General features: G+C 40.2%; 1 protein-coding gene across 2 annotated transcripts in view; it reads right to left on the reverse strand.

Annotated features, from left to right (window-relative positions):
- Positions 1-841: 841 nt before the first annotated feature.
- efna5b (ephrin-A5b) overlaps positions 842-24297 on the reverse strand; it is a 143076-nt gene continuing 119620 nt past the window's right edge. Inside the window, exons 3-5 of one of the 2 annotated variants that reach the window (XM_072432531.1) lie at positions 6430-6495; positions 6127-6207; positions 842-4948 (exon numbers count right to left, since the gene is read on the reverse strand). In XM_072432531.1, the coding sequence (XP_072288632.1) occupies positions 4824-4948; positions 6127-6207; positions 6430-6495 (272 nt within the window). In that variant the 3' untranslated portion in view covers positions 842-4823. The remainder of the gene's footprint in view (positions 4949-6126; positions 6208-6429; positions 6496-24297) is intronic. The other variant, XM_072432533.1, reaches the window with a different exon arrangement.

Here is a 24297-nt window from a genome sequence, read left to right on the forward strand (position 1 = left end):
AGGCGATTGTGCCGTTCCTTTGAGTCCTTCAGTCAACAAGCGCTGTCAATCAAAGGCTCTCAGAGACGGTCTGACATTAAACTCATCTTAAGACAAACCTCAAACGTTGGCTCAAGAGTAGAGTCTGTAAAAACTGATTCTGAAGTGTTGTGTTCTAATGTTGTCGTGTGTGTGTGTGTGTCTGTGTGTGTGTTTTATGTTGTTTCTGTCCTTCTGTCTATAGGTGGGAAGTAGCTAATAGGCTAATTCTGGCACACATACATTGCACTGTATGTTCATTAATATACACCGTCTCTTTTAAATAAATACATGGTGAATATTACACTTTGAAGCCGCGCCCTCCCTGTGTTCCAACTGCTTTTACAGCAATTTGTGGATATTTTTGAACCTCTGGAACAGTTCCTGTAACAGAAAACTGCGCCAAGAGTGATTAAGACACATCTACTTACAACTCTTAATTATTGCCCTGTGGTCGGAAAGACTCAATGGGAATATTTCCAGTTTCTTGGCAACACGATTTTGTATTAAGAATAAAGCCAAATACTTAAGACATTTGAACTATAGACTTGTGTAAATGTGTTAGGTATCTTAGGTACATGAATTTATTTTTAATTTAGTTTTAAGTAACATTTTGATCAAAAAGGCCACATTTCGAAGCAATAAGAAACCCATTTGTTCATTAGTATTATGAAAAGTTTCAATATTAGTGGAGGACTGTGCAATAACTTTAACCAGCCTGTAATCATTCTGTAAATATCTGCACAAATTATCATAGTATATTGATGTATTTTTGTACTCTGCCTCCTCAGTCTCATTATGAAGTAATACAAACAGTCAAAAGCAATGTATTTCCATTTTATTGTATTACTCATAGTAGCTCAGACACGTGTATATACAAATACAGATATTTTTGTCATTTTTGTGATTTATATACTGTAAAAGAGCAGATTCAAAACATTCCTCCACAAATGGCAAAGTGGAGGTCGGGGTTCAAAACGTTGACAAAAGTCGGAACAGCGTGTGGAGTGGTGGAGGTTATACAAGCACGGGGAGAAGAATGGCACTCGAAAAACGGGGAGCGGTGCCCTTTGAGCACGGGCATCACCCCGCTAACGGTCCGCTAACGGTCCGCTAACGGTCCGCTAACGGTCCGCTAACGGTCCGCTAACGGTCCGCTGTCGGGACTTGGCGGAAGGAGAGGCGGGCTGATCCGTCGAAGCTGTGCCCAGGACGGACATACACCACGGGGAGGAGTGAATGAGGGTGGTTCAAAAAAAAAAAAGAAGAGGGGGAAGAGGAGGGCCCCGTCTGTAGCCTCTTGGACGCCAGCAACCGTTGAGTGTAAAAACAACGAATGGCAGAAAAGCATCTACACAATCATGGCTGCCAGGGTCGAGACTCGAGGGCTAAGGCATGGGAAACACTCTCCGTTGCCAAAGAGGGTCGCCGCTTCCCATTCACTGTGGCGACAGCAACGAGACACACACAAGAAATCCAAAGAACTAACATGTTTTTTTTTGTTTTTGTTGTTTTTTTACCACACACTGATGTACACACTCCCGTTTCGCTTCGGGAGGGAACAATGGATCCTCAAGAACGAGAGACTGGAAATGCATTTAGATCTAAGAAAATAACGACAAGTGGCCAACCCTTCTCTTGAACTTTACAATGAATGGTGTTATGTACAGTTTGTCACGGCACAGCTTCATGATGCCACTCAAATGGGGGATGCAGAAACACACTCACATAAAGTGATTTAACATGAAAAACCCAAAAGGAAAATGAAAAACAAAACAAAAAAAAAGAACACTTCATTTTTGAAAATCTCCAAACATGTCATCAAGTTCATGCGCATGCCACAAAATGAAAACTGACAAGACCCTTCTGTGAAGCCCACTCTGCGGCGTCGCGTCGAGCCGCCCAACATGCCAAACACTCAAGGCAAAACAAGTAGAAAAATCTCCCAATCTGGGCCCAGTGTCGAGTGTCCTTCCAAGGCAGGGTCCTTTTGTGAAAAAGATGGCGGAGGTTGGTTTGAAAACATGGAAAAGGTGAGTCCCTCTTCGGCTAAATGTCTAAAACCGTCAGCACACGTTTGATGTGTGCGGCTCCCCAACTGTACAATAGCTCATTAAAGTTTAGTAGGCATTGAGGATATACCATGATCATTTTTTAGAAAAGACATAAGAACCAAATTAATACTTTAATATCAAACACTATTTACATCAAGATCTTCTCCTAATAATAATAATAATAATAGTCATAACAATAATAATTATACAGTTTTAACAATTATGTGTCTCTTTTTTTCTTTGTCCTCCAGAAAGGTACAAAACGGATACTAACCTAACACTACTTGTTTTATGGTTGACTACCTCAGGATACACAGTATCCACTTAAAAAGTTGATCCTCATTTCCCAGTTGAATAAACCATAGTAATATTAGTGATAATGGCAAATATTGGTAATTGTAATAGAGTACAATCAAAAAGCTGGTTTTCGAAGCTGCTGACAAGCGTCCGTTTTGATTTTCGGTGCGTTCCCTGTGGTAATCTCTTGGAAATTAGTACCGTATTAAAATGGCCATCTCCAGTTACAGACCACACAGCTGCGCCTCCGAGCCGCTGTGAAAGCTTTGTTAGAGCACAAACCAAAACAGCAAAAAGGTTGAAGGCAGTCAATTGTTAGGTAAAAAAAGCAGCTAGACAAAAAGAACAAAAACAAAACACTGCTTGCCTTTGAATGACATTGGAGTGTTTGAAAGGTCGTCCAGTGGGTGTAGTTGAGTTTAGGCACTACGATATGGGGCTGTGTGTGTCTCTCATTCTTCTCACCTCCTTCGCTCGTAGATGTTCTCAAACTGCAAGGTCATTGATGCTTGAACCCCTCACACAACGGAAATCTACACCCTGCCCTCCCGAGACCCCCTCCAAGCCTTCCACCATCTATTTTTAATATCGCTCCCTCGACGCCGCAACATCGAGTCCAAATACTTGTCATTTTGAACCTCATTAAAGAGCGAGCTTAAAGGTGGACGCGCAATGTTTCTCGTGCTCCTTTTTGTATTTGGTGACACAATTTTGATCTTTTCACTGAGCTAATGAGCTAATGCATGTCCAGGCTAACCTACAACGCTCGCTATGTTGAATTCATATCCATATTTATTTCACTATAGGCTGTAGCTACGAAAAAAGTACTGGACAATACAAATAAAACTGAGACCACTTAAGTAGACCTATGAAGATGGATTATAAAAAGAAGCTACTAAGCATTACGAGGCTGGTGGAAACTAAAATTCTGATGATTTGATTATATTTACATTAAAAAGTTATTTTCAGGTCAAATTCATGGATTTTGTATGATAACAAAGCCAGCTCGTCATGTTTGGCACACATTTGTAAATTATTCACAACTTATATGTTCATTTTGTTTGATTTTATTTTTGCGATGCTGAGAAAATATTAAGAAATGAATTAAGTGCTTTTGTATTCAGTTTGTTGGGCCCAAAAAAGCTTAAAGCATCATACATGTTTTCCCTATTTATGATAATGAATAAATTGAATGTTAAACCCTTACGTGGGTGTTTTGGCACGTGAAAAAGTGTTGATTTTGGAGACAGATACTTAATGTAAAATCACTAACAGCAACGTGTAAATGGGAATAAAAGATCATTAAACACAGTGTCTTCCTTTCAGTTTAAGTGCTATCATAAAACTGACCACACTTCATAAAGCTAAAATCCACCGCAGAAACTACACACTGGGCTATGAATGTGACTAATTTAACATCTACTTCTTTTGCAGTGACGTCTTCTACAATAGACACAACCGCCAATTTTAAAACAGTAAAGACGGCAAAAAAGAGTACATAATTTAACACACTATAAACTGTTAAATTATGTGTTTACCCTCCAAAGAATGCTAATGTTTAATGCTAATGCTCATGCTGACGCCAGAGGAGAGCAGAATGTCGGCTAAAATGAACGCGACAGACGCCGTGAAATTGTGTGATCAGCTCTCAAAAGATATCGATCCTTCATTCTCAAGACCGTTTACACAATCAACTTTACTCTGTTTCAATTGCTAAAAAGAAGCTCGTCATCCTACACAAACCTGCCTTGAATTTGCGGGACGACATGGCGCGCGCTCTGCATCTCTTAAGGTGCGTGTCTTCAGCGTTGCGCTCCGATCTGTGACCTCGGCTCAGAGCCATTATTCTTTTCAGTTCTTTGTGCTTCACCGGCGAAATCGAGGGGCGAAAATAGCCTGGCGCACGGCAGCAGCAGCAGGCTTCCATCAAATGTTTATGAAAGGCTTCTAGAGAGGTCTCGGGACAACTTTTTACTGTGTATATACAGGCATTTTAAAGAGCTAAAATCTGAACATCCCTATGGAGTAACGCCGCTACCGCTATCTATGCAACTGACGATGTCCTACTGCTATTGGTTGTTTTAGTGAAGAGACGTCTCCTCTGTGTGTGCACTACTGTGGGATGGGTAAATGTTAATGTTGCAGCCGCAAAAAACAATAGAAAGGATGTCAAAAAGTCACGGGAAAATAAGAATCACTAAGTGTCAAAAAATGGCATTTGGCATCTTAGTTTGACGGTTTAACAGGGGGAATTGTCTCTCCAGCTTCCAACTTGCGAACAGAGAAAAACGACCATCTAAATATCTTTTTGACGTTGGGGGAAAAAAAGGGTTCCATGAGAAGCTTGTTCTGACTCTCCCAATCAGGCCGACACGCTCCACCCAAATCCCGCCCCATTCCCTGCAGATTCAGGCCACGCTAGGTGTAGTTTCCCCTCCAGGAACGAGGGAGGCGCTATAAAGTGTAGAGAGCAACTAGGCACGCCAACAACGCGGCCAGAAGAGAGGATTCCCGGAGATGTGACGCGGCGTTTGTTTCTTCACTTCGAGACGGCTCGGCGGATTCGTGGCTGGTGTCGTCTGCAAAACAGAAACCAAAATGGAGGTTTGAAACGCAAATGACGCCGTGCATTTGAGTGAGTGAAGGTAATAATAAGTCTGAGTTGCCACATGAACTTGAGTTGCTATACATTATAATATTGAATAATGTCTTCCTTATACATCAAGGTGTTGAAGTGAGTCACAGTGGAAGAGAAACTGACGCATGCGCAGCCAGTGTGATTTATACCATAGCAGAAGCAGACATTAAAATCAATTTGAAAGTGAAAATATGAAGAGAAAAGGTGTCACATGTCATACATTAGTTACTATAACAACTGTGCGCCGTATGGATTTAATGTCATTTGAACACAGAGTTGAAAAGCAAGGAATATTTGACTCTTAAAGGACATGTACATATTGTTATTGGCCTTTAAACATGCTCTTTGTTACCTTTACTTTAGCATCTCATGTTTTAGAATTCTTTTGAAATAATGTGTGTACTGAAAATCACACTTTTGATCAGCCTTTCTGAGCACGCCATCTGCTGGACGCAGAGGGAATTACCATGGGGGAAATAAACAAAAGCAAGTGGCTCTGAGGCTCTGACATGCTGATGTACACACACAGTTGTAATGGAGTGTGAATGAAGCTAAATACAATTCTAGGCATTGTTTTTAATGATGAAACAATGTTATTACAGGGTGGGGAAAAAAGCACAATATGTATTTTTGGCATGAAATGTGTCCTTTAATCCAGCAGTTTCAGTGCCGGTCACTCACACTACGCACAGTATTAGTCATTATGGAGGATGGTTACAACTATTCCCCATGTCTATGTGCATCACATGGGTGTCGGTCATGCTGAAGAGACATGCACAGTGGAAATGTGGTGGGGAAATGTTAGTGCATTCCCAATTTACAAGAACAAATTTTCATGCGACATGCAGGCAAACTGTGGATTAATACATTATACAGCGTGCACTAGTGCCACCTCTCCCCGTAAGACATGACACAAGCAAACCAGGCAAGCCAAAAACATCTCCAAACTGAAAAAAATCTGTTAATTATGAATCACATTTCCAAGTACATCAGAACAGAAAGAACCATGACGAGTGCACGAACACAATGACACAAAATAGCATTCTGTCAATGAAAATAAGAGACACTCAAGGACAAACACATCAAAGAATAAAAATGCAGGAAGGAAGCCATACTAACCTCGTGGTTCTAACGTATTGTCTACTTTGTCGTTTACGTCAAAAACGCGATCATGTACACCTATAGTTTTGATACACCCGTCTACAACAGAGAAAGATAAGAGAAGAAAAGATTAGCCAAATTCGTTAGTCACATATAAAGCTCTCCATTCCCAACTTTTTATTATAGCAACAAGCTCATGGCAACGTTCAGGCGAGATGCGTGGTAAATTCAAACATTGTATGGATCCCGAGTTACAGACAAGGAAAGCACATTGTTTGGACTGTATGTGGCGTTTCACAGCCGTTGTATGTACACACTTACTTGATGGTCGGACGTAAACTTTGAGCTTCAGGCATGTTTTCCTCCCGTTCTCCGCGATGGTCGACGCTGCAAAACACGTACAAAGAAAAGGACAAATGTTACGTTTGATGTGTCTGACTGAAGATCTAGCGACGACAATATGTAACATCCGGGAGAAAGATACAAACTATCAATGGAAACTTTAGCTGTACTTTTTTTGATGGATCATGTGGACTTAGTCATGGGGCTTGCACAGTTTGCACAAATCACAGACAGATGTGTTCTCTGGGGAAACTGGAGTCGTTTGATATGGTTTAATAGAGAGCAGGAAAGTGCAGACCTTGACCAAAGTGTTGGCTAAGAAGAGGCGCAATGGAAAGGGCTTGGTTCAGGGGTAGATGCTCTGTCTATTTAGCCAGGAGATCGACATTTATTGTTTACCACGCTTCTATATTCTGACCCTATCTCGTAATTCCGGAAATTCTGTAGATGCATCAAACGAATATAGTGCTTATTAAAGGGGACATGTTATTAAAAAAGCAACTTTAATGAGCTTTTAACCTTTATCGCATCATTATTTTACTCAAAATTGTGTTTAGATGATTCCGGCATGTTTGACTACTACTACTATTGTCCTGTAACTGAGGCTCGAGTGCTATGAGGAGTCCTGCATCCACCTATCCCCTATCCCCGCCCACAAACCTGTTCTTAGTAAAGATTGTTTGAAAATGAAGACTCCTGGGGATACATATAGGATTTTAAAATGTCCCATACGCACATTTCACATTTAAAAACATGTAAATGACAATGCGCTGCATGTTTCGGGGAAATGTCTCAATGCAGAGGCGGAGCTTATCAGTTCTGCAGTTTTTAACAGGAAGTCAATCGTCTGTCTATATTACTAAATGGTTGTAGATCATTATTGCGGTTTCCAGTGAACAAAATATAAAATGATGATCTACTTCTGTGATAGTTCAATACAAAATACTTATGTCTCCTTTAAACACTTGCATTGCAAGAAAAAGTATTAAACAACATAATGCAATGTAAAAAGTCACTGAAGATTTTGATTTATTTTTCACTCAATATATATAAAAAAATGGTGCAGATAAGCAAAGAATAATAATAAAAAAATATTTAAAAAGATATATATATGCACTTGTTTGACAAATACGATCCGACATATCTTGCAAATAAAAAACATGTACGCTTTCAACAACTACTCAAGCTAACATATGAGACAAAGAAGCTCTCGGGAAAAGCTAATTGCACACATCTTAAACGCGCAGACCCCTCTCCACATGTCGTTTACCGTTATTTCAAATGTACTGCCCTGAGTGCGCCTTATGGGACACAGTATGGATGCTTTTGTATACAGGCTGTGGTTACTTCCAGGAAATAGATCCCATCCTGTCAGGCCCATGGGGTGTGAATCTCAGAGCGTTAGTGACCAAAGAACTTGTATCGGGGGCCCTAAAAATAACCCTCATGGGCTGTGTGTGTTGATGTGTTTGTCTGGCAGGGCACTAATGGTGTGGCAGAGGGGGACCAGGTGCTGTCTGCTGTGGACAAGGCGCAGGGGTCAAACACAGGTCACAGACAACATCGAGCCGCTATTATAAACATCCATCACAGCAATACGCCCTCGTGTCAGAACAAGCACGGAAAGTGTTATAAAGCAATGTCCCATATTATGCTTTTGCCAATGCATTCATGTTGGTCCTTTAACACAAACTCATCCTGCAGTATTTGGCAGCTTCACTCGACTCATTTTTCACAATTAAGGTAAGGTCAGGGTCATGATTAGGGTTAGGAACGGTTAGTTTGGTTAAGTTTAGGGCTTTGGGACACGTTATCTAACCAGGTCTCGGCAGAACTGCAATTCAAACACAATCATCATGGTTATTGTAAATTAAAAGGGATTCACCGTCAGATATTCATCCCTTTCACATTAAAACTGAATAAATACATAAATAAATTAAGCTAGCCTTGGAATATCAACAAATCCTAAATAAATCCAGTGTACCCTGGTGGTGGTGCAAACAAATAAGAATTATAGTTATGCTGTTTTTGCTATTATGATTTCAATTACGATTATGCAAATACCAATGAAAATAAGCATCTATAATGTCAGTAAAAATGAATAATAATGTCAATATAATTGTTATTGTCAATTAAGAAGGGACATGGGATATTTATTATTATGGTCATTATTGTAAACAAAATGGCAGCAAATAATAATAATATTGTTGGTATTTATGTTGATATGGATGTTAATGTAAAAATCAATGTTAATGTTGATATAGTGTGACGCTATTATAGATTATTATCATTAATAACAAAGGGAAAATAATACAACCAAAAGGATATTCATAATTTTAAAGTGATGAAGCTCTGGCACCTTTGTCATAATAATTAGCTATTAAAATTATACAATTATAACGTATTCTTTTTTTAATCTCGACAATTAAAGAAAAGAAAGAGAAAAGTTCAAGTTCAAAATAAAAGTCTAATTCAGATTTTTTCAAATTTGTCTCTTTCCAATTATAACTTTTAATTTTGACTTTTCAACCGTCAAAAGCTCTGAAATTCTGAAATCCATGAATAACAATGTGAGTAAACTGTACCACACCCCATCCCCTTTATTTTTGTTACGTGTATGTTCTGTATTTGTCTTGTCTGCAAAGAAAACTACAAAAAATGACAAAAGTGCACCCTGGAGAGTGTGTGAACTTCAGGTGTTGACACAGGATCTGACTCAAAGCATGGGAAAACACATTTTTGAAGAAAAACTGGAATCGTAATTTTTGTTGCTCAAGTCAGACAGACATTGACACGCCACCAAAGGGGAAAAGAATAATTCAACAATAATAAAAAGCTAAAGCGAAACGTGGTATGGACTCTCCCCGGCTCCAGACTCCAGCACTAAAACATCCAAAACACAACACATTTTAAAAGATCTCCAACGCCCATAAATTCAGCGCTGGAATCGTATCCGCCATTTGCTGAAACATTTAATAGAAGTAAATTTATAGGGGTCCGAGTTCCAATGTCCCCTCGCCGCACGGCCGTCAGTTAGGTTTTGATGGATGGATATGCACGCGCTGACAGATGAGTGCGGGCGACGCAGCTGGGAGCGGGTGCAGCGTGGGGAGCGGGAGCGGGTGCAGGGTGCGGCGCGGGGAGCGGGTGCAGCGCGGGGAGCGGGAGCGGGTGCAGGGTGCGGCGCGGGGAGCGGGTGCAGCGCGGGGAGCGGCGGGTGCTGTAGGCAAAAGGCTGAGCGGAGAGGAGCTGACAGATCCTGGTGGTCCTTGGAAAGCCCATGGTTTACTGCAGCAGCTGTAGAATATGTGTGAAGTATTTGAAGTTACTGCAAGACCATTTGGGTTCAGTTGTTGGAAGTATTTGCAGTTGGAATGAGCAGCAGTTCTCTGTTCGCGGCGATTTACAAAAGTTAAATGCAAAAGCTGTTTCAGTTTATTCAAGATTTGCTGTTTTCACTCGTTTTTAGTTTGATATATACCGTATTTTCCGGACTATAAGTCACACTCTGTTGCATAGTTTTGTCCGGGGTGCGACTTATACTGCAGTGCGACTTATATACGTTTTTTCTTCTCTATTATGCATTTTTTGGCTGGTGCGACTTATACTCCGGTGCAACTTATAGTCCGGAAAATACAGTAGTTGTATTTTTGTTAGTTATTTATGAGGAAATGTCAGGTTTGAAGTCATTTTCCTTCATTTTGTTCTGTTTATTCCAACAAACTAAAAACAACTAACCAGCTTCAATGTGAGTAGATTTACTGCCACAGCTCCAGTTCTCAATGTGCTCGCGCTGCACAGAGACTACATCAATTCTGACTACGAGACAAAACCCACACTTTCTCCTCTTCGAGCTCAGATCTCCTTTTGGCTTCAGAGTTTTGGGAGCAGACTGCACATTTTCAAGTCAAGCTGTCTTTTTATAGATGGGGGGGCTGTGATTTCCTTCTGACAGAAAAGATTTACAATTGTGGTTTGAAAAGCAGGATTTTGTCGTTCTGTGTTAGTAGAGGTCTAAACTATAGTTTTGTTTTAATTATTCATGGATTTCAGCTTCAGCTTACAGTTTATAGATGGTAATTTGAGGACTTTTCCTTTGAATTTGGTTTTGAATTGTTGATTGGAAACTGCTCAAGGGTCGTATCGCACTGAAATCCATGGATAAAACTAGTTGTATTATCAAAAAAATTGCCGCTTTTGTGATTTGATAATTGCGCCAACTAAATCGCATGTTCCACAGTTACTAAAATAGATCTGTCAGGTTACGGCCCCTTTGGACAAACAAACACAGTGGGAAAAAGGGCAAACCAAAGGTAAAAGTGTCATCCATTTCAATTTCTAACCATCCGTAATATGTTGTAGTTTTTCCTCATATCATTTCTGGCTTTAGAAAGTATTTCACATTTAGAATATATGCTTTTTTTAAAATTAAATTTTTTTGGGTAACTTCATTCTTTCACAACCTCCCCTCTCCCCTTTTTTATTATTATTATTCATCGTGTATATATTTAGATCTTTTGCACGCTGAATGAAGATTTTCATTTTTTTTAGATTGTTAATTGCCACAACAATTGGCAGTTGCTATGATACATACATTCATACACACACATCCATGTTGTTTCTTTCTGCAGATATAGTATCATTTTGTGCCAAATTTGCACACATTTTTCTGGTGTATAACTTAAATTGTATTGCATTTTTTCAAGCTCTATAAACCATGTTGCCGTGGTGATTTCCATTCCAAAGTTATTCTGCGTTGCAAATGCAATGCTTTTGTTGTTCTTTAAGTAAATGTTTTAGTTTTTTGGCACAAGACCAAAGACTGCTCTTTTGGCACATGCTGTTATTATGGTGATGTTTAGAGACTCATAAGTGCTCACAAATGGCCCAAAGGTTCTGCAGATGCAGACAAGACTATAGCATGTGGCACATCATTAGCTGGAGACATTTACATCTATTACAACTGTCGATAAGATTAGCATACATTTTTGATAGTTTATGGTTAGTGAGATAGAGTCGATGAAGGATTTTCTGCCAGGAAGTACAGCCCCATCCGATTTGGGGATGAAATGCATAATTGTTACAAATAGACATATCCTGAAGTAGAACTGTGCGTCTGAACTGGTTCCAGATTCTTAATGTGGACATCACCACAGGGTCAGATGTAAACTGTGTTATCTGACAGGCATCTTGGATGTAACTAAGGCCATAAGAGACTTAGAGCAGGATTTATATTCAATTTCACACCTGCTCGCTGTTCCACAATCCAAAGGAGTATTTTGTCAAGTTGCAACTCCAAGAATAATATTTCAGGTTTGGAAGTGCTAATCCGCCTTTAGAAGAATGTCTTTGTAAGAACTCTTCTTATCCTGGGGGTTTTACCTTTCCATAGGAACGAAGAGATTAAAGCATTTACCGCCTTGAGAAAGGAATTTGATAAATAAGCTTGTATAAAATTCATATGCTGGTGTAGGAACCAAAACTGTGCAGGGTTCTGTGACTCGTGGACTGTGATTGGCTGCAAGAAAAAAAAACACCTGGAAGGTAAACAAACATGTGGAAACACACGGCTTTGTCCACCTGGACAGTTTGTTTCTGTTTGTCTGGAATCTTCACACTCAAAAGTGTGCTATTGCAATTTCATTTTGATTGTGATAAATTATGCAACACTGCTCACAGTAAGAATGTAAATATTTTAGCAACAACAACTGTAATTGAATGAATAATGCAAGTTTAATGCTATACTGCACATTTAGGACAAATGTTATGCATTATTTGTATTGTTATTAGCCTTTAAACATGCTCTTGGTGGAGATTTGGCCCCATCTACTGCCTAACAACAGGTTCCTAAAGTAAAGTTCTGATGGGAATGTGTGTTCTGATCGTGATTTAGACGGGAGAAATTCACAGGACGAGTCTGGTAATGATTTATGGACTTGAAAACCGCACATAAGATTCTCAGAGTCACAGTTATCAAGGAGATTCAGAACAGTGTTTCTGACGCTCGGAGGAGAGAGGATTTTCTAAACGGGATTCATCCAACTAGTGGGAATGAAGCTCCAGGTATGTTTTTGATGAGGGAACAACGTTTGCATAATATGTGTTCTTTAGGTCATACAAACTGAAATATAGGTCGTCCCTTCAAACTGCTGCAAAAGACTGAGGTGATGTTCATTGAATAAAACATTCAATGAGGTTGAGAAGAGAATTTCTCGCTCTTCCACGATGTGATCGCACAATCCCACTGCTTCTGATGTGGCGTTTCAAATGCACGGCGCGCTCTCTTTCAGTCATCCCCCCCGACCCTCTTGACCTTGCTGTTACCGTCTTTTAATGTCTGCATTTCATCTGTTGTTATCAGCTCCTTAGCTATGTGTCTTCTTTTTGGATTTAAAGACAAGAAGTGAGAAAAAGGCAAAGGGAGAGGAGAGATAGAGCTTTATTATGTCAGTGTGGAGCAGCCGTGATACGCCGATGAACACAGGCCGCCGTGATTCTCTTCCTCACGTACGTACTCGCAGAGGCCCACGCGGGTCATGCCACGCCTCTCACTGTACTGTAAGTATTCAGTGTTCGATGGTCACGTATACAATCTGCACCGCTGTGGGTCTGACATGATGTTTTTGTTGTTTCTAAGCGTCGTCGCCGGCTGTGTTTACACGCACAACACAATTTGATCATTCTCAGATTTCTGGAGTTATCAGATTATTGAAATGTCATGTAAACAGTTCCATCTGATGTAAGTAATCTGATTTCTTTCGGATTGTTCACGTTTGAGAAGATGTCAACAAAGGAAAACTCTGCATCAAAAAGACAAAAGGATAATACGATAAAGATTTGAAAATGAATTGTATTTTGTCTTCCAAATACAACTTATGAGATTTGTTTTGTGCATGTAAACAAAGGCCAAACATCTGGGGGGAAAAACGACTGAACCAATGAAAGGTGGACCCTATGGGCAAAAGAAATTTGCGTATAAGTTATGATTAGGAAAAGAGATGTGGGATTCAATACATTGTTCTTCAATTCATAGCGATTAACACTACAGACTGTAAGAGTGAACAGCAAAAAATCTAATATTTAAAGATTTGAATTTGAAACTTCTGTAGTTTTAGATAAATGTAAGAAAAAAATCTACAACAAGTTTTTCATCATGTAATATTTTCATCTTTAATAAAATTAAGAAACATGCTAGTTACGCCCCATAGAACATCTTCAGGAGTAGATTGGACTTTTTTTTAAATTTCCACTTGAACGCCTATATGTCAAGAGAGCAAAGTTTTGCCTGTAGTTTCTCATCTTAAAACAAAAATAATATATATTTTGAATTAAAAGTCCTCAAAAAGTTGCATATAACAGGAACCTGAAACCCATGAATGGATCAGAAATGAAATACTCAAAAAGGACTACTTTGTTTAAATATTGTTGCGTGGGGGCAGAATCCTTTTGAGAGGTCATGTTCATACTTTCATAACAATAATGCTCCAGCTCCAGTGGTAAAGATGCCCACACATTGTGCTCTATCTGCAGACGTCTTATCGTCCTCTGCGTGGTGGGCTGAGCTGAGTCACTATCCACACCAGCCACTTAGCCCTGGGCAGCAACTGATCATTTACACAAGTACAGGCTGACGGAAAAGTCACAGCGCGGTGTGGGAGGGCTCGACACGGCCGGGATGTCGGAACCATTGTGAGCAAACTGTTTTAACATAATATAAAGCTTCAAACATAATGCGCGCTTGGGTTATTTCAACAGCAATAAAAGATACAAGGAATATTCCATGTAAACCAGGGGTGGGCAATTATTTTCCTCCGAGGGCCATATTCGAATCCAGGCAAGTAGCGGAGGACCGGCCTGCGACCATTGGTGTGAAAAAGGTATCCCAAAAAAATAAAGAAAAATTAAATATCAAATAAAATATCACTTTTCTGTCAAATATAGGCTACGGAATATATTATTCAATTCATTTCACCTCATATGTATTAAGGATACAAGTGCAGACAGATGCCTAATATTACTTGGCATGTTTGGCGGGCCGGATTATAAAGACAAACGGGCCACATGCGCAGTTTGCCCACCCCTGATGTAAACTGTAGTTTTTAGAGCCTTAAATGCACTATTAAACCCTTAAATTACACTATCACAATGTGCTAACAACAACAACACAGTGGCATCAATGTCCACAATATTGTATGATTGTTTTGTTTTTGCTGTGGCGGCTGCACTACAGATCATGGAACTGGTGCCGTGGGTTCAAGTCAAGTCTCTTACAAACGCCAAAAGTCCCCAGTCCCATGAGAGCGATGCAGTGAAATCCAAATGTACATGGAGCTTTGGAGCTTTGATCACTGTTAATGGGAGAAAGATGTGTCTGCCGCCTCGCGCTGCAGTTAAATGGTGTTTAAACTCTACACATTCTTGACAAGTCCAGAGCAAACAGTAGACTTACATTCTTCTCTTGGATCGCACTGTGTTTGACGAGCATTTCTGCACCGAAGCCCGTCCCCGCCATAGCACAGGCTGTTTGTTTTGGATTAACATGCTGCACAGGGCCAGCTTATTGTTCTTTTAGGCTGCAACATCAACACCTGCTATTCTGGTTCCCATCAGGCCCACATCAATCTCTCCAGCTCGGGCAAGTGCGCTTTGAAGGACAGAGCCCTGAAAAGATGTCCCGCAGACAGGGAGGGGGGGCATGGAGGAGGTCAAGTTACTCCTAGAGCTGCTCCCCCGGCTGGTAATGGCTGGTCCCCTCAGTACACTGCATTATGCATCAGCATTAAGGCAAATGGAATGAAGCAGAATCCAATTACGGAAGAACAAACAGGTGGGCTCAGCGCGGCTTAGGCACAGTATTGTTTCAATCACAGCTCAAGCCAAGCTCTATTGCAACTGTAATGTTATCTGGAAAACACATTTCCTTTGTCTTTCAATGGACAATTGCACAGCACATTCCAGACGTGAGGACATAAAACCGCGTGTCTCGTTGAGAGGACGCTAAAAGCTAAGTTTGGGTCGAGCATATTCCATAGATAATATCATGGTGGAGAATTGATTTTCTGGGCGTCATTCAGAAGGCATAATGGTCCTGTTGTAAAAGAATACTCAGGGTCACTCAAAAAAATCACTAAAATACGCTATTTTTTACCATTAAAACTGATGCCTGCTGGTATAGACTCACTGAGTGCCTGCCAACTTTTTGGCATTTGGCTGTATCAACAAACTCAAGACCGAAATATCGCTGCAGATTAGTAAGAAATACAGCTAAAAGTAAAGCAGTGCAGCAACTCTTTTCTATACTCAAGGTATTGCAAACATTAAGAGGAAATTTACTGTAAGCCAGCATGTCTCGTGTATGAAATATTCAGCAGGAAAATAAAGAACATTTTGAATGAGCTTTGTTTGGCGGGACACTTTTGCTTTCTTACAGTGTGAGAAAATAACATTCAGAATATTTTTTTTTGAAGAATTTGAACTTGAATCTAAAGCAGCACCAAATTCCATCAATTTAAAAACGTTAAATCTATAGATTATTCTATTTTGCATGATTATTGTGACTGTATTATATACTGCATATCATCCAAACCAGTATAAATTGTATGTAAATGTTGATTATGTTGTTCAATATGTGCAGTGTCTTTTGTTAACCCTTTTCCCCCCCAATTTGTTGCGTTTAATGTTCTTTTTCTTCTGTTTATACATACCGCATATTAAAAAACGACAAAAGAAAGGCAATGTATTCCGTTAAATTCTGAATACTTCAAATTCATCCACTTTTGTTGTCGGTACATGTATTAAATTACCTCCCAATTACACTTCCTCGCTCTAACCCTGAGTGAAATCCTGACCTAAACGCTCTCCAGACTCAGAACACAAACTGCATTAGCAAACGCATCCAAATCTGTTCCATACTTTCACTGCACAAGCGTGTATTTGCCATAACGCAAACGCACATATGTTTCTATGGCGTTCGCACGGCCTCCAGCTGCTTTTAATAACGCCGCTGTAATCCTGTGATCCGGGCCTATTTGTTCCATCGGAGCGGGTTAAACGCTGTGCCCTGCGTCGGAGCGCGCTCACAAAGCGGTCGCGGCGGTGCTAATTTTACCAGCCTGCCGAAGAAACAGCCTTTAGCACTTTTAGTTTACTCCGACAACTCACGCGGTTACAAATGCGCCAACAGACGTAGCTTGGACTGTAAACTCAAAAAGAACACTTCGAAGGACTTTGTGGAACCTGGTGCGTGTGTCGTTTGGTAAGGCTAATTACACTTCACCAATCAAGGACTTTTTCCAGTCATTAACGCGTCGCCTTTTTCTTCCCTCACAATCCGATGTAATCTTTTTAAATGCTTACAATAGCACAGGCAAAGAACAAAACATATTGCAGAGAAAGTCCTTCCATTAAATGACCTTTGAACTTTTAAACTGAGTTCTTTTCAAAATGGTGACTATAAGAAATGTGCAGCACTTTAATTAAATCATAAGGACTAGATGTCTCACCGTGTCAGATTTGTGAATTAGAATTAATATTACACCAACATTTTCCATTTTTAAATCATTATTTACACCACAAAGAAAAAACAACGACTGCACAATAGGTGACATTTGTATTATCTTATTTATGTTTATCGATAATTGCTTAGAAAAGTAGATGAACGTATCAAATTTAAAGCTTAATGGATTTTTGTTACAGATTATACTTCATATTTCTCCAACTACAGAGCCTTTCCCCATTAGTGAAATCAATAAGTATTCATCAGACCGTTCTGATGCTTTCAACTGTTTAGGCTGGAAACTGTACATTTGTTTACACCCTTTTATTAAGGAAGCTTGTTTGAGAGTAAACTAATGAAACACAGAATCTAAAGAACTATCTGAGTAAGTCTGCAACTTGTTTTGGAAAATAGATCCATTACTGTTACTTTTGCCACCACATGCAAATAATAACTTTAAAAATGCTCTCCTTTGCGTTTATTACTATAATGTTATAAATACTGTCTATACTGTTTTTTTACCTTCATAAATTTGTGTGTAATTGTGTTGTGACGCTCTGAAGGGGGAGGAGCTTAGCTTAAAACTGAAACTGATTAAACATTAAAGAATATAGCATTTTCAAAGCAACACAGGGTAACGTGGGGATCTATATATGACACCCTTTTTCAAAATAAGATAAGAGAAGATAACCTTTATTTTTCCCACAATGGGGAAATTCCTTTGTTGCAACACAGATTAGGCACAGAAGTGTAATAATAAAGAAACAGATAACATTAAAAAACCTCTTATTTACAGCTTTTATATGGACATAAAATATTGCACCAGGATGATTGACAATATGTCACAGTATTGCACATGAGTATGACAGTATTACACATGAGTATGACAGTATTACACATGAGTATGACAGTATTACACATGAGTATGACAGTATTGCACATGAGTATGAATGTATTACACATGAGTATGACAGTATTACACATGAGTATGACAGTATTGCACATGAGTATGAATGTATTACACATGAGTATGACAGTATTACACATGAGTATGAATGTATTACACATGAGTATGACAGTATTACACATGAGTATGACAGTATTGCACATGAGTATGAATGTATTACACATGAGTATGACAGTATTACACATGAGTATGACAGTATTGCACATGAGTATGAATGTATTACACATGAGTATGACAGTATTACACATGAGTATGACAGTATTGCACATGAGTATGAATGTATTACACATGAGTATGACAGTACAGTATTACACATGAGTATGACAGTATTGCACATGAGTATGAATGTATTACACATGAGTATGACAGTATTGCACATGAGTATGAATGTATTGCACATGAGTATGACAGTACAGTATTACACATGAGTATGCCAGTATTGCACATGAGTATGAATGTATTGCACATTAGTATGACAGTATTACACATGAGTATGACAGTATTGCACATGAGTATGAATGTATTACACATGAGTATGACAGTATTACACATGAGTATGACAGTATTGCACATGAGTATGAATGTATTACACATGAGTATGACAGTATTGCACATGAGTATGAATGTATTGCACATGAGTATGACAGTACAGTATTACACATGAGTATGCCAGTATTGCACATGAGTATGAATGTATTGCACATTAGTATGACAGTATTGCACATGGGTATGACAGTACAGTATTACACATGAGTATGCCAGTATTGCACATGAGTATGAATGTATTGCACATTAGTATGACAGTACAGCATTACACATGAGTATGCCAGTATTGCACATGAGTATGAATGTATTGCACATTAGTATGACAGTACAGCATTACACATGAGTATGCCAGTATTGCACATGAGTATGAATGTATTGCACATTAGTATGACAGTATTGCACATGGGTATGACAGTATTGCACATGGGTATGACAGTATTCAGTATTGCACATGATTATGACAGTATTGCACATGAGTATGAATGTATGTATTGCACATGAGTATGAATGTATTGCACATAAGTATAACAGTATTGCACATGAGTATGACAGTATTGCACATGAGTATGACAGTATTGCACATGAGTGTGACAGTATTGCACATGAGCATGAAGCTGAATGACACATGATCAGGGCTAACAGTGAAAAATGACAGGAAATATAAACTCTATGGTTTAAAAAGCCTGTGAATAATGCAGGCTTTAGTACACTGTAAAACGGTTATTTCCGATTTCTCGAGCAAGGACTTGTTCCTCCTTGTGCAAAGATGGAGCAGACCATCCAGTAAAGAGGCCCATTAGGCAGATGCTCCGCCGAGCTCACAAAGGAAGAGAAGTGAGGATGGAGCTGTGAAGAAGGAGGGCTGGTAAAATGTCACCCGTTCACAAGTGTCCTCCTCCCGCTTTGAGTCGCAGCCAAAAGTCATCCAAAATAATTACTATCCACGCTTTAGTCCAAAATGGATTTTAAGTGGATCTAAACTAAGTTGGATTACTGCTAAGGCAAAAGTACAAGATCACTGCAGTAGAACAGCTAAAAAAGAAAAGCGTAAAACACATGTTAAAAGCGCACTATGTAACTTTTCTGCTGCTTGCCTCTATGGAAATAACATCACTTTGTAAGAATGCAGAAGTCTTTTTGAGGCCTATGATTGATTAAATGCAAAATAGATGGTACAATAACTTTCCAGAAAAAGTGCTGACATTTCCACGGAGATTAGCACAGGTAAAGTTACATTGTGCATCTTTAAAATAACAGTTGTTGCCCATCAAAAGCACATTTATAACTATAACAGTCATCTATTAGTGATTTTTGATTGGCAATTATGTTTAACCATTTCGCTAACTAGATTTACATTGTTTCATTTGCACATTTTGGAGTAATCAAACATGTTAAATAAAATATGAATGAATGAATGAATGAATGAATAAAGCACCTCTTTCCTCCTCCTCACTACATCACCAACTAAACAAACAGCCAATATGTTTCATGCGTTAACAATCACAGTGTCTCTACTTTACTTTATTCACAAAGAACACCCTTTTAATAACACACTACGCTCCACAATTATGTACATGGCCTCCTTTAAACATCAACCAATACACAGCATTGTTCCTCGGTGACCGCCCTCTGATTCACACTGAAAAGATGTAGGTGTGGGCAGGAAGGTACAAATAAATACTATGACGACGACTGCACATCGCAATAATACGTGAGTGTTAATAGTTTAATGGCAGGGACAATAGGTCCTTGGCTTGACTATACTACATCTTAATCAGCAAAGAACGATATGACCGATGAAATGTAACTTACAGTATTTCAGTCCGTTGCTGGGCCTAGACTTCCTCAGACGAAGTGATGACTACTTTATTGCCGGTCAAAAGCAAATACGTCGATTAGAACGTTTCGGAGGAGCTCTCTTAGCGCTCTTTAGCCTGTCAGCGCTCGACTTAACCTGTGCTAATAATAGTCAGTTATTGAGCAAACATGGAGGGTGACGCAGAGGTTTATTTTTAAAGGCTGACCTGTGGGACTTGACTTGTCCAGCACGGCAGCTGTAATGAACGCTCTTGTGTCTGCTACGACAACATGTGTCCGGCGTTAAATGTGCAGTAAAGACTTTGTTGTTAGCGGTTAAGGGGCGGACAAAATCGGGGTCAAGTGGTCAAGGGTGGGTCAAATCAGACAACTCTCAACTCCATCTAGTGGTAGAGAGGAGTACTGTACTTGTACTTTGGTGACCGCTCTGTGGCGAAGTGTCTGAGTGCTGAGAATGAGAATTGGGACAGAACGCTCAGTAGATACTTGTGCAGTGACTGTGATAAGGTCAGCAGAGGGGTAAAACAGCCGTCAGTGCTGTTACGCTGCAGGGAAATGAATCCAAAAGCCACAGACAATGACTTGATCTTTTACTGAATTAGCCACAAACAAATAAAAGCTTTGTTTACCATTTAATATATAGTGCTGTTTATACCTGGACAGTGAGCCTTTTCATCACCCCCTCTGGAAGTGAGGACAGAACTGCGGATCCAAACATTCAAAAGGACGGGGACACCACGAAGCGGATTGAAGTGTATTTCGCCCTTTGACACAAATATAGCAAAGCCTCTAAATCTAATTTATTCTGGATTTATTTCTCCGAAGCAGCAGCGTAAAGTGTATTCGGTCCTGTCTTCTCCTCAACACTCAAAACTCATTGTTCTTTTGTAAAATAGAAGAAACTATATATGCGCAGCCTAATCGGACAACACCTCATTCTTCCTTAACTTATAGTGGCTCAGAGAAGCTCTCAACTCTAATATACGCTCAAAACCCCACATCTGCAGAGCCCATTGAATATGATTAACATCATTTTCCATACTCACCAGACCATTCACTGACCCCTCATGGCCCGTATACAGGCACTTCCTTCATTATGTTTTGCCAATAATTTATGCTGGCTTTCCCTTGAATCCATCACCGCGCGGCGCACCAGCCATGAAAGCTTACATTAGAGCCCAAATGCCCTGTAGAAGGTGGAACATGCTCCACGTATAAAAATGGACAAAGGGAGTCCGACATTGAGGTGATATTGTCCTAAAAACTCTTCGGAGATGGATGAAAAGCCTGAAGATGAAATGAAGAACGAACCATAAGAGAGCGCGAGAGGGAGCAGAATGTGCATCTATCTATCAGGATTAGGGTAATGCACTCCAGATGCTACATGTACAGTATCGGTGTAGCCGCGCTATACGTCTCTGTATGCGGGGAGAGTGCGCGCCGTTTTCTGTCACATTACTCCATGTTACCGGATCACTTCTGAGCGCCGCTGACAGCCTTGATTTCTCATGTGAATGGATGAAAGCGCTGAGTTATGACGGTGTCCATATGCAGGTTCCCCCCCCCTAGAACCGCAAATAGAACAGCGCCAGATTCTTCATCATTATTAGCAAAGGGCTCCTCCCCGAAAGCGACAACAAAAACACACCGCCGTCCCTCTCTCACTCCGCCTCCGTCTCCCCCCCCCCGCTATCTCTGCTCTCTTTTCCAAGTCCGGCCCTGGTGCATCACAGAATTTATGATCAATCAAAAAGGGACAGGACCGCGGCTTGGAGTGTACAGTGTGTCTAAAGCTTTGAATCACAAGTTCAGTACAGCAGGAGATGTGGTCTTATGAATATAAAACGCTTTTTGCAGCGGTGTGTTCGTTTGGCGTTTTACGATAAATCCGGTGTCACATTATGCGTACGCCCTGCAGGTCGGCGGAGGTGGGACCGAGGGAGCTTGCTTTATAGCCTTTTAGATCAGTGCTGTACATATGTTCCCGTCATCGCTGGAGCCATGGTTGAGTTTCTACAAAATAATACAGAATCTAATTGGACTGGATTTTCAGTAAGAATGTGATGAGCTGAATATACTTCGTTCACGCTCCCACCACCGGCTGTTTTGTGCAGTCTGATGAAAACGATGACTTGGACACATTCATACGGGTGGGGGACACGTCTGCATGCATCGACGGTGAGGATAAAACTACTCACCGTCAAGCTAACACAATATGAATCAGAAAAGAAACCAATATTGTGTGGCATTCCTTGATTTTTATCATTTAAAGAAGACATGCAATGCTTTTTTCATGTATTTCGTATCCAACTATAACCTACGTGGATCATCGTTACATTCTGTTTATTGTAAATTGTAGTATTGATCAAAAATAGCTTAAAAACAGAGACAGGTCGGCTGGCTTTGTGTTCAAAACTGCAGTGTTGATAAGCCCCGCCTCTTTATTGCTGCATTTCACCGTCACAAGCTGTGGATTTGAAATTAATGTGTGTCTTTTTACTGTTGAAACTTTTGATATTGTTGAACCTACGCTGTATGAGCTGCTTTGTATGTTTCTAAATCATCACAAGCGATTACAGAGAAGTGGGCGGAGATAGGGGGAAGCTGAAAACGGACATTTTCTGAGCACTCAACCCTCAAATGTGGGATACTTCAGGATGAATCAAACATGCATAAAACATCACTGGAAATACAACTTTAAGGAAGCTAAATGATGAGATAAAAGGATTTGACAGTTTATATGACAAGTTCTCCTGTTTTTATGAAGTCGTTATGGACTTAGTTTGGTGCGATAGAACTTGTGGTAAATATTTATCATGGTTTTTCATGGTTTTACATTCGTGACGTGGCAGTTTTGTCAAGACACTTTGAAAAATAAACGTTTAAAAACACTAAAAGAAAAACTGTGCCATCAGAAGGCGGCATGACATAGAAAATTGTGTCCGTTGTTTAAATTGTCTGCGTTTTCAGACAGTTTAAACGATCATTCAGTGTTATTGGTTCATATCGATTATCAAATCATAACCGTTGTGTAAATTATATGGATTTTGGCCCTTGTTTAGACTATGGTTGCTAGGTAACAGTTGCACAAATGAAGCCTGCGTAAATTCAGCCTGGAAGACCTAACTCCATCTACATCAAGGCCACCATGGAATGACCCCTCTCCCAGCGCCATCGTCGCACTCAAGCGGGCGCCCGCCTGTCCGTCTGTGAGAGTCAGATCCCTCACTTCACCATGGACTCTCCCAGGTTTCTGCGCTTATCCCAAAGAGGTTATGCAGTTTTTCCTGGCCAAAGAAGTAGGGTGAAAGGTCAGGGGGCGTCTGTACCATGGCCCTCGCACCTGCTCCTCATCCCCAATCAACGCTCTAAAGTGACTCCTCCCCGCTCCCGATCAGCACCAGGCGGTCACATTTAAGCCCTCAGGCAGATGGCTCGGCCGCTCAAACCATACTGCGACCCACCGCCTCCCCAGCTCCTCCTCTACATTCCCCTCATCCTCTACCTTCTCTTCACATCTACCACCACCAGTCTCCAGGCCCTGGGGGGAGACATCTAATACAAATAGATCATGGAGTGCCCATGATTGCAACGTCTTCCGCCGGGGTCTGAGCGCCAAATAACTCTTGAATAAAGCTTGCTCAACAGTCTCTTTGTCTCTCCAGGGTGGATTACCTTTACTTATGTCATATTTGCTGCCCATGTGCCCAGCTTGAAAATAAATGTCAAAATGGGAACAACTGGGCAAAATGTTTCGTAAAACCTCAGATATATTCATGTGACGTGTGATCTACCTGCCATACGCACTTTAAACTTGGAACTAATGGCTCAATACTTTTATTTAGTCTTTTCACACAATCTCCACGCACACGTACATCTGCTGCCACACTGGATGCAGAGAGAACATCTTGGTTACCCACTTACCGTGCAAAACAGGAACAATCCAATCTACAAATAAAATGTAAGTGTGAATCTGAGCATAAAAGCTGATAGGGAGAAAATAACATCTTTTCTGCAGTAA

The sequence above is a fragment of the Eucyclogobius newberryi genome, unplaced genomic scaffold (genome assembly GCF_026437365.1).
Source record: "Eucyclogobius newberryi isolate DKJ021-1_F unplaced genomic scaffold, fEucNew1.0.hap1 SCAF_6, whole genome shotgun sequence".
Taxonomy (NCBI): domain Eukaryota; kingdom Metazoa; phylum Chordata; class Actinopteri; order Gobiiformes; family Gobiidae; genus Eucyclogobius; species Eucyclogobius newberryi.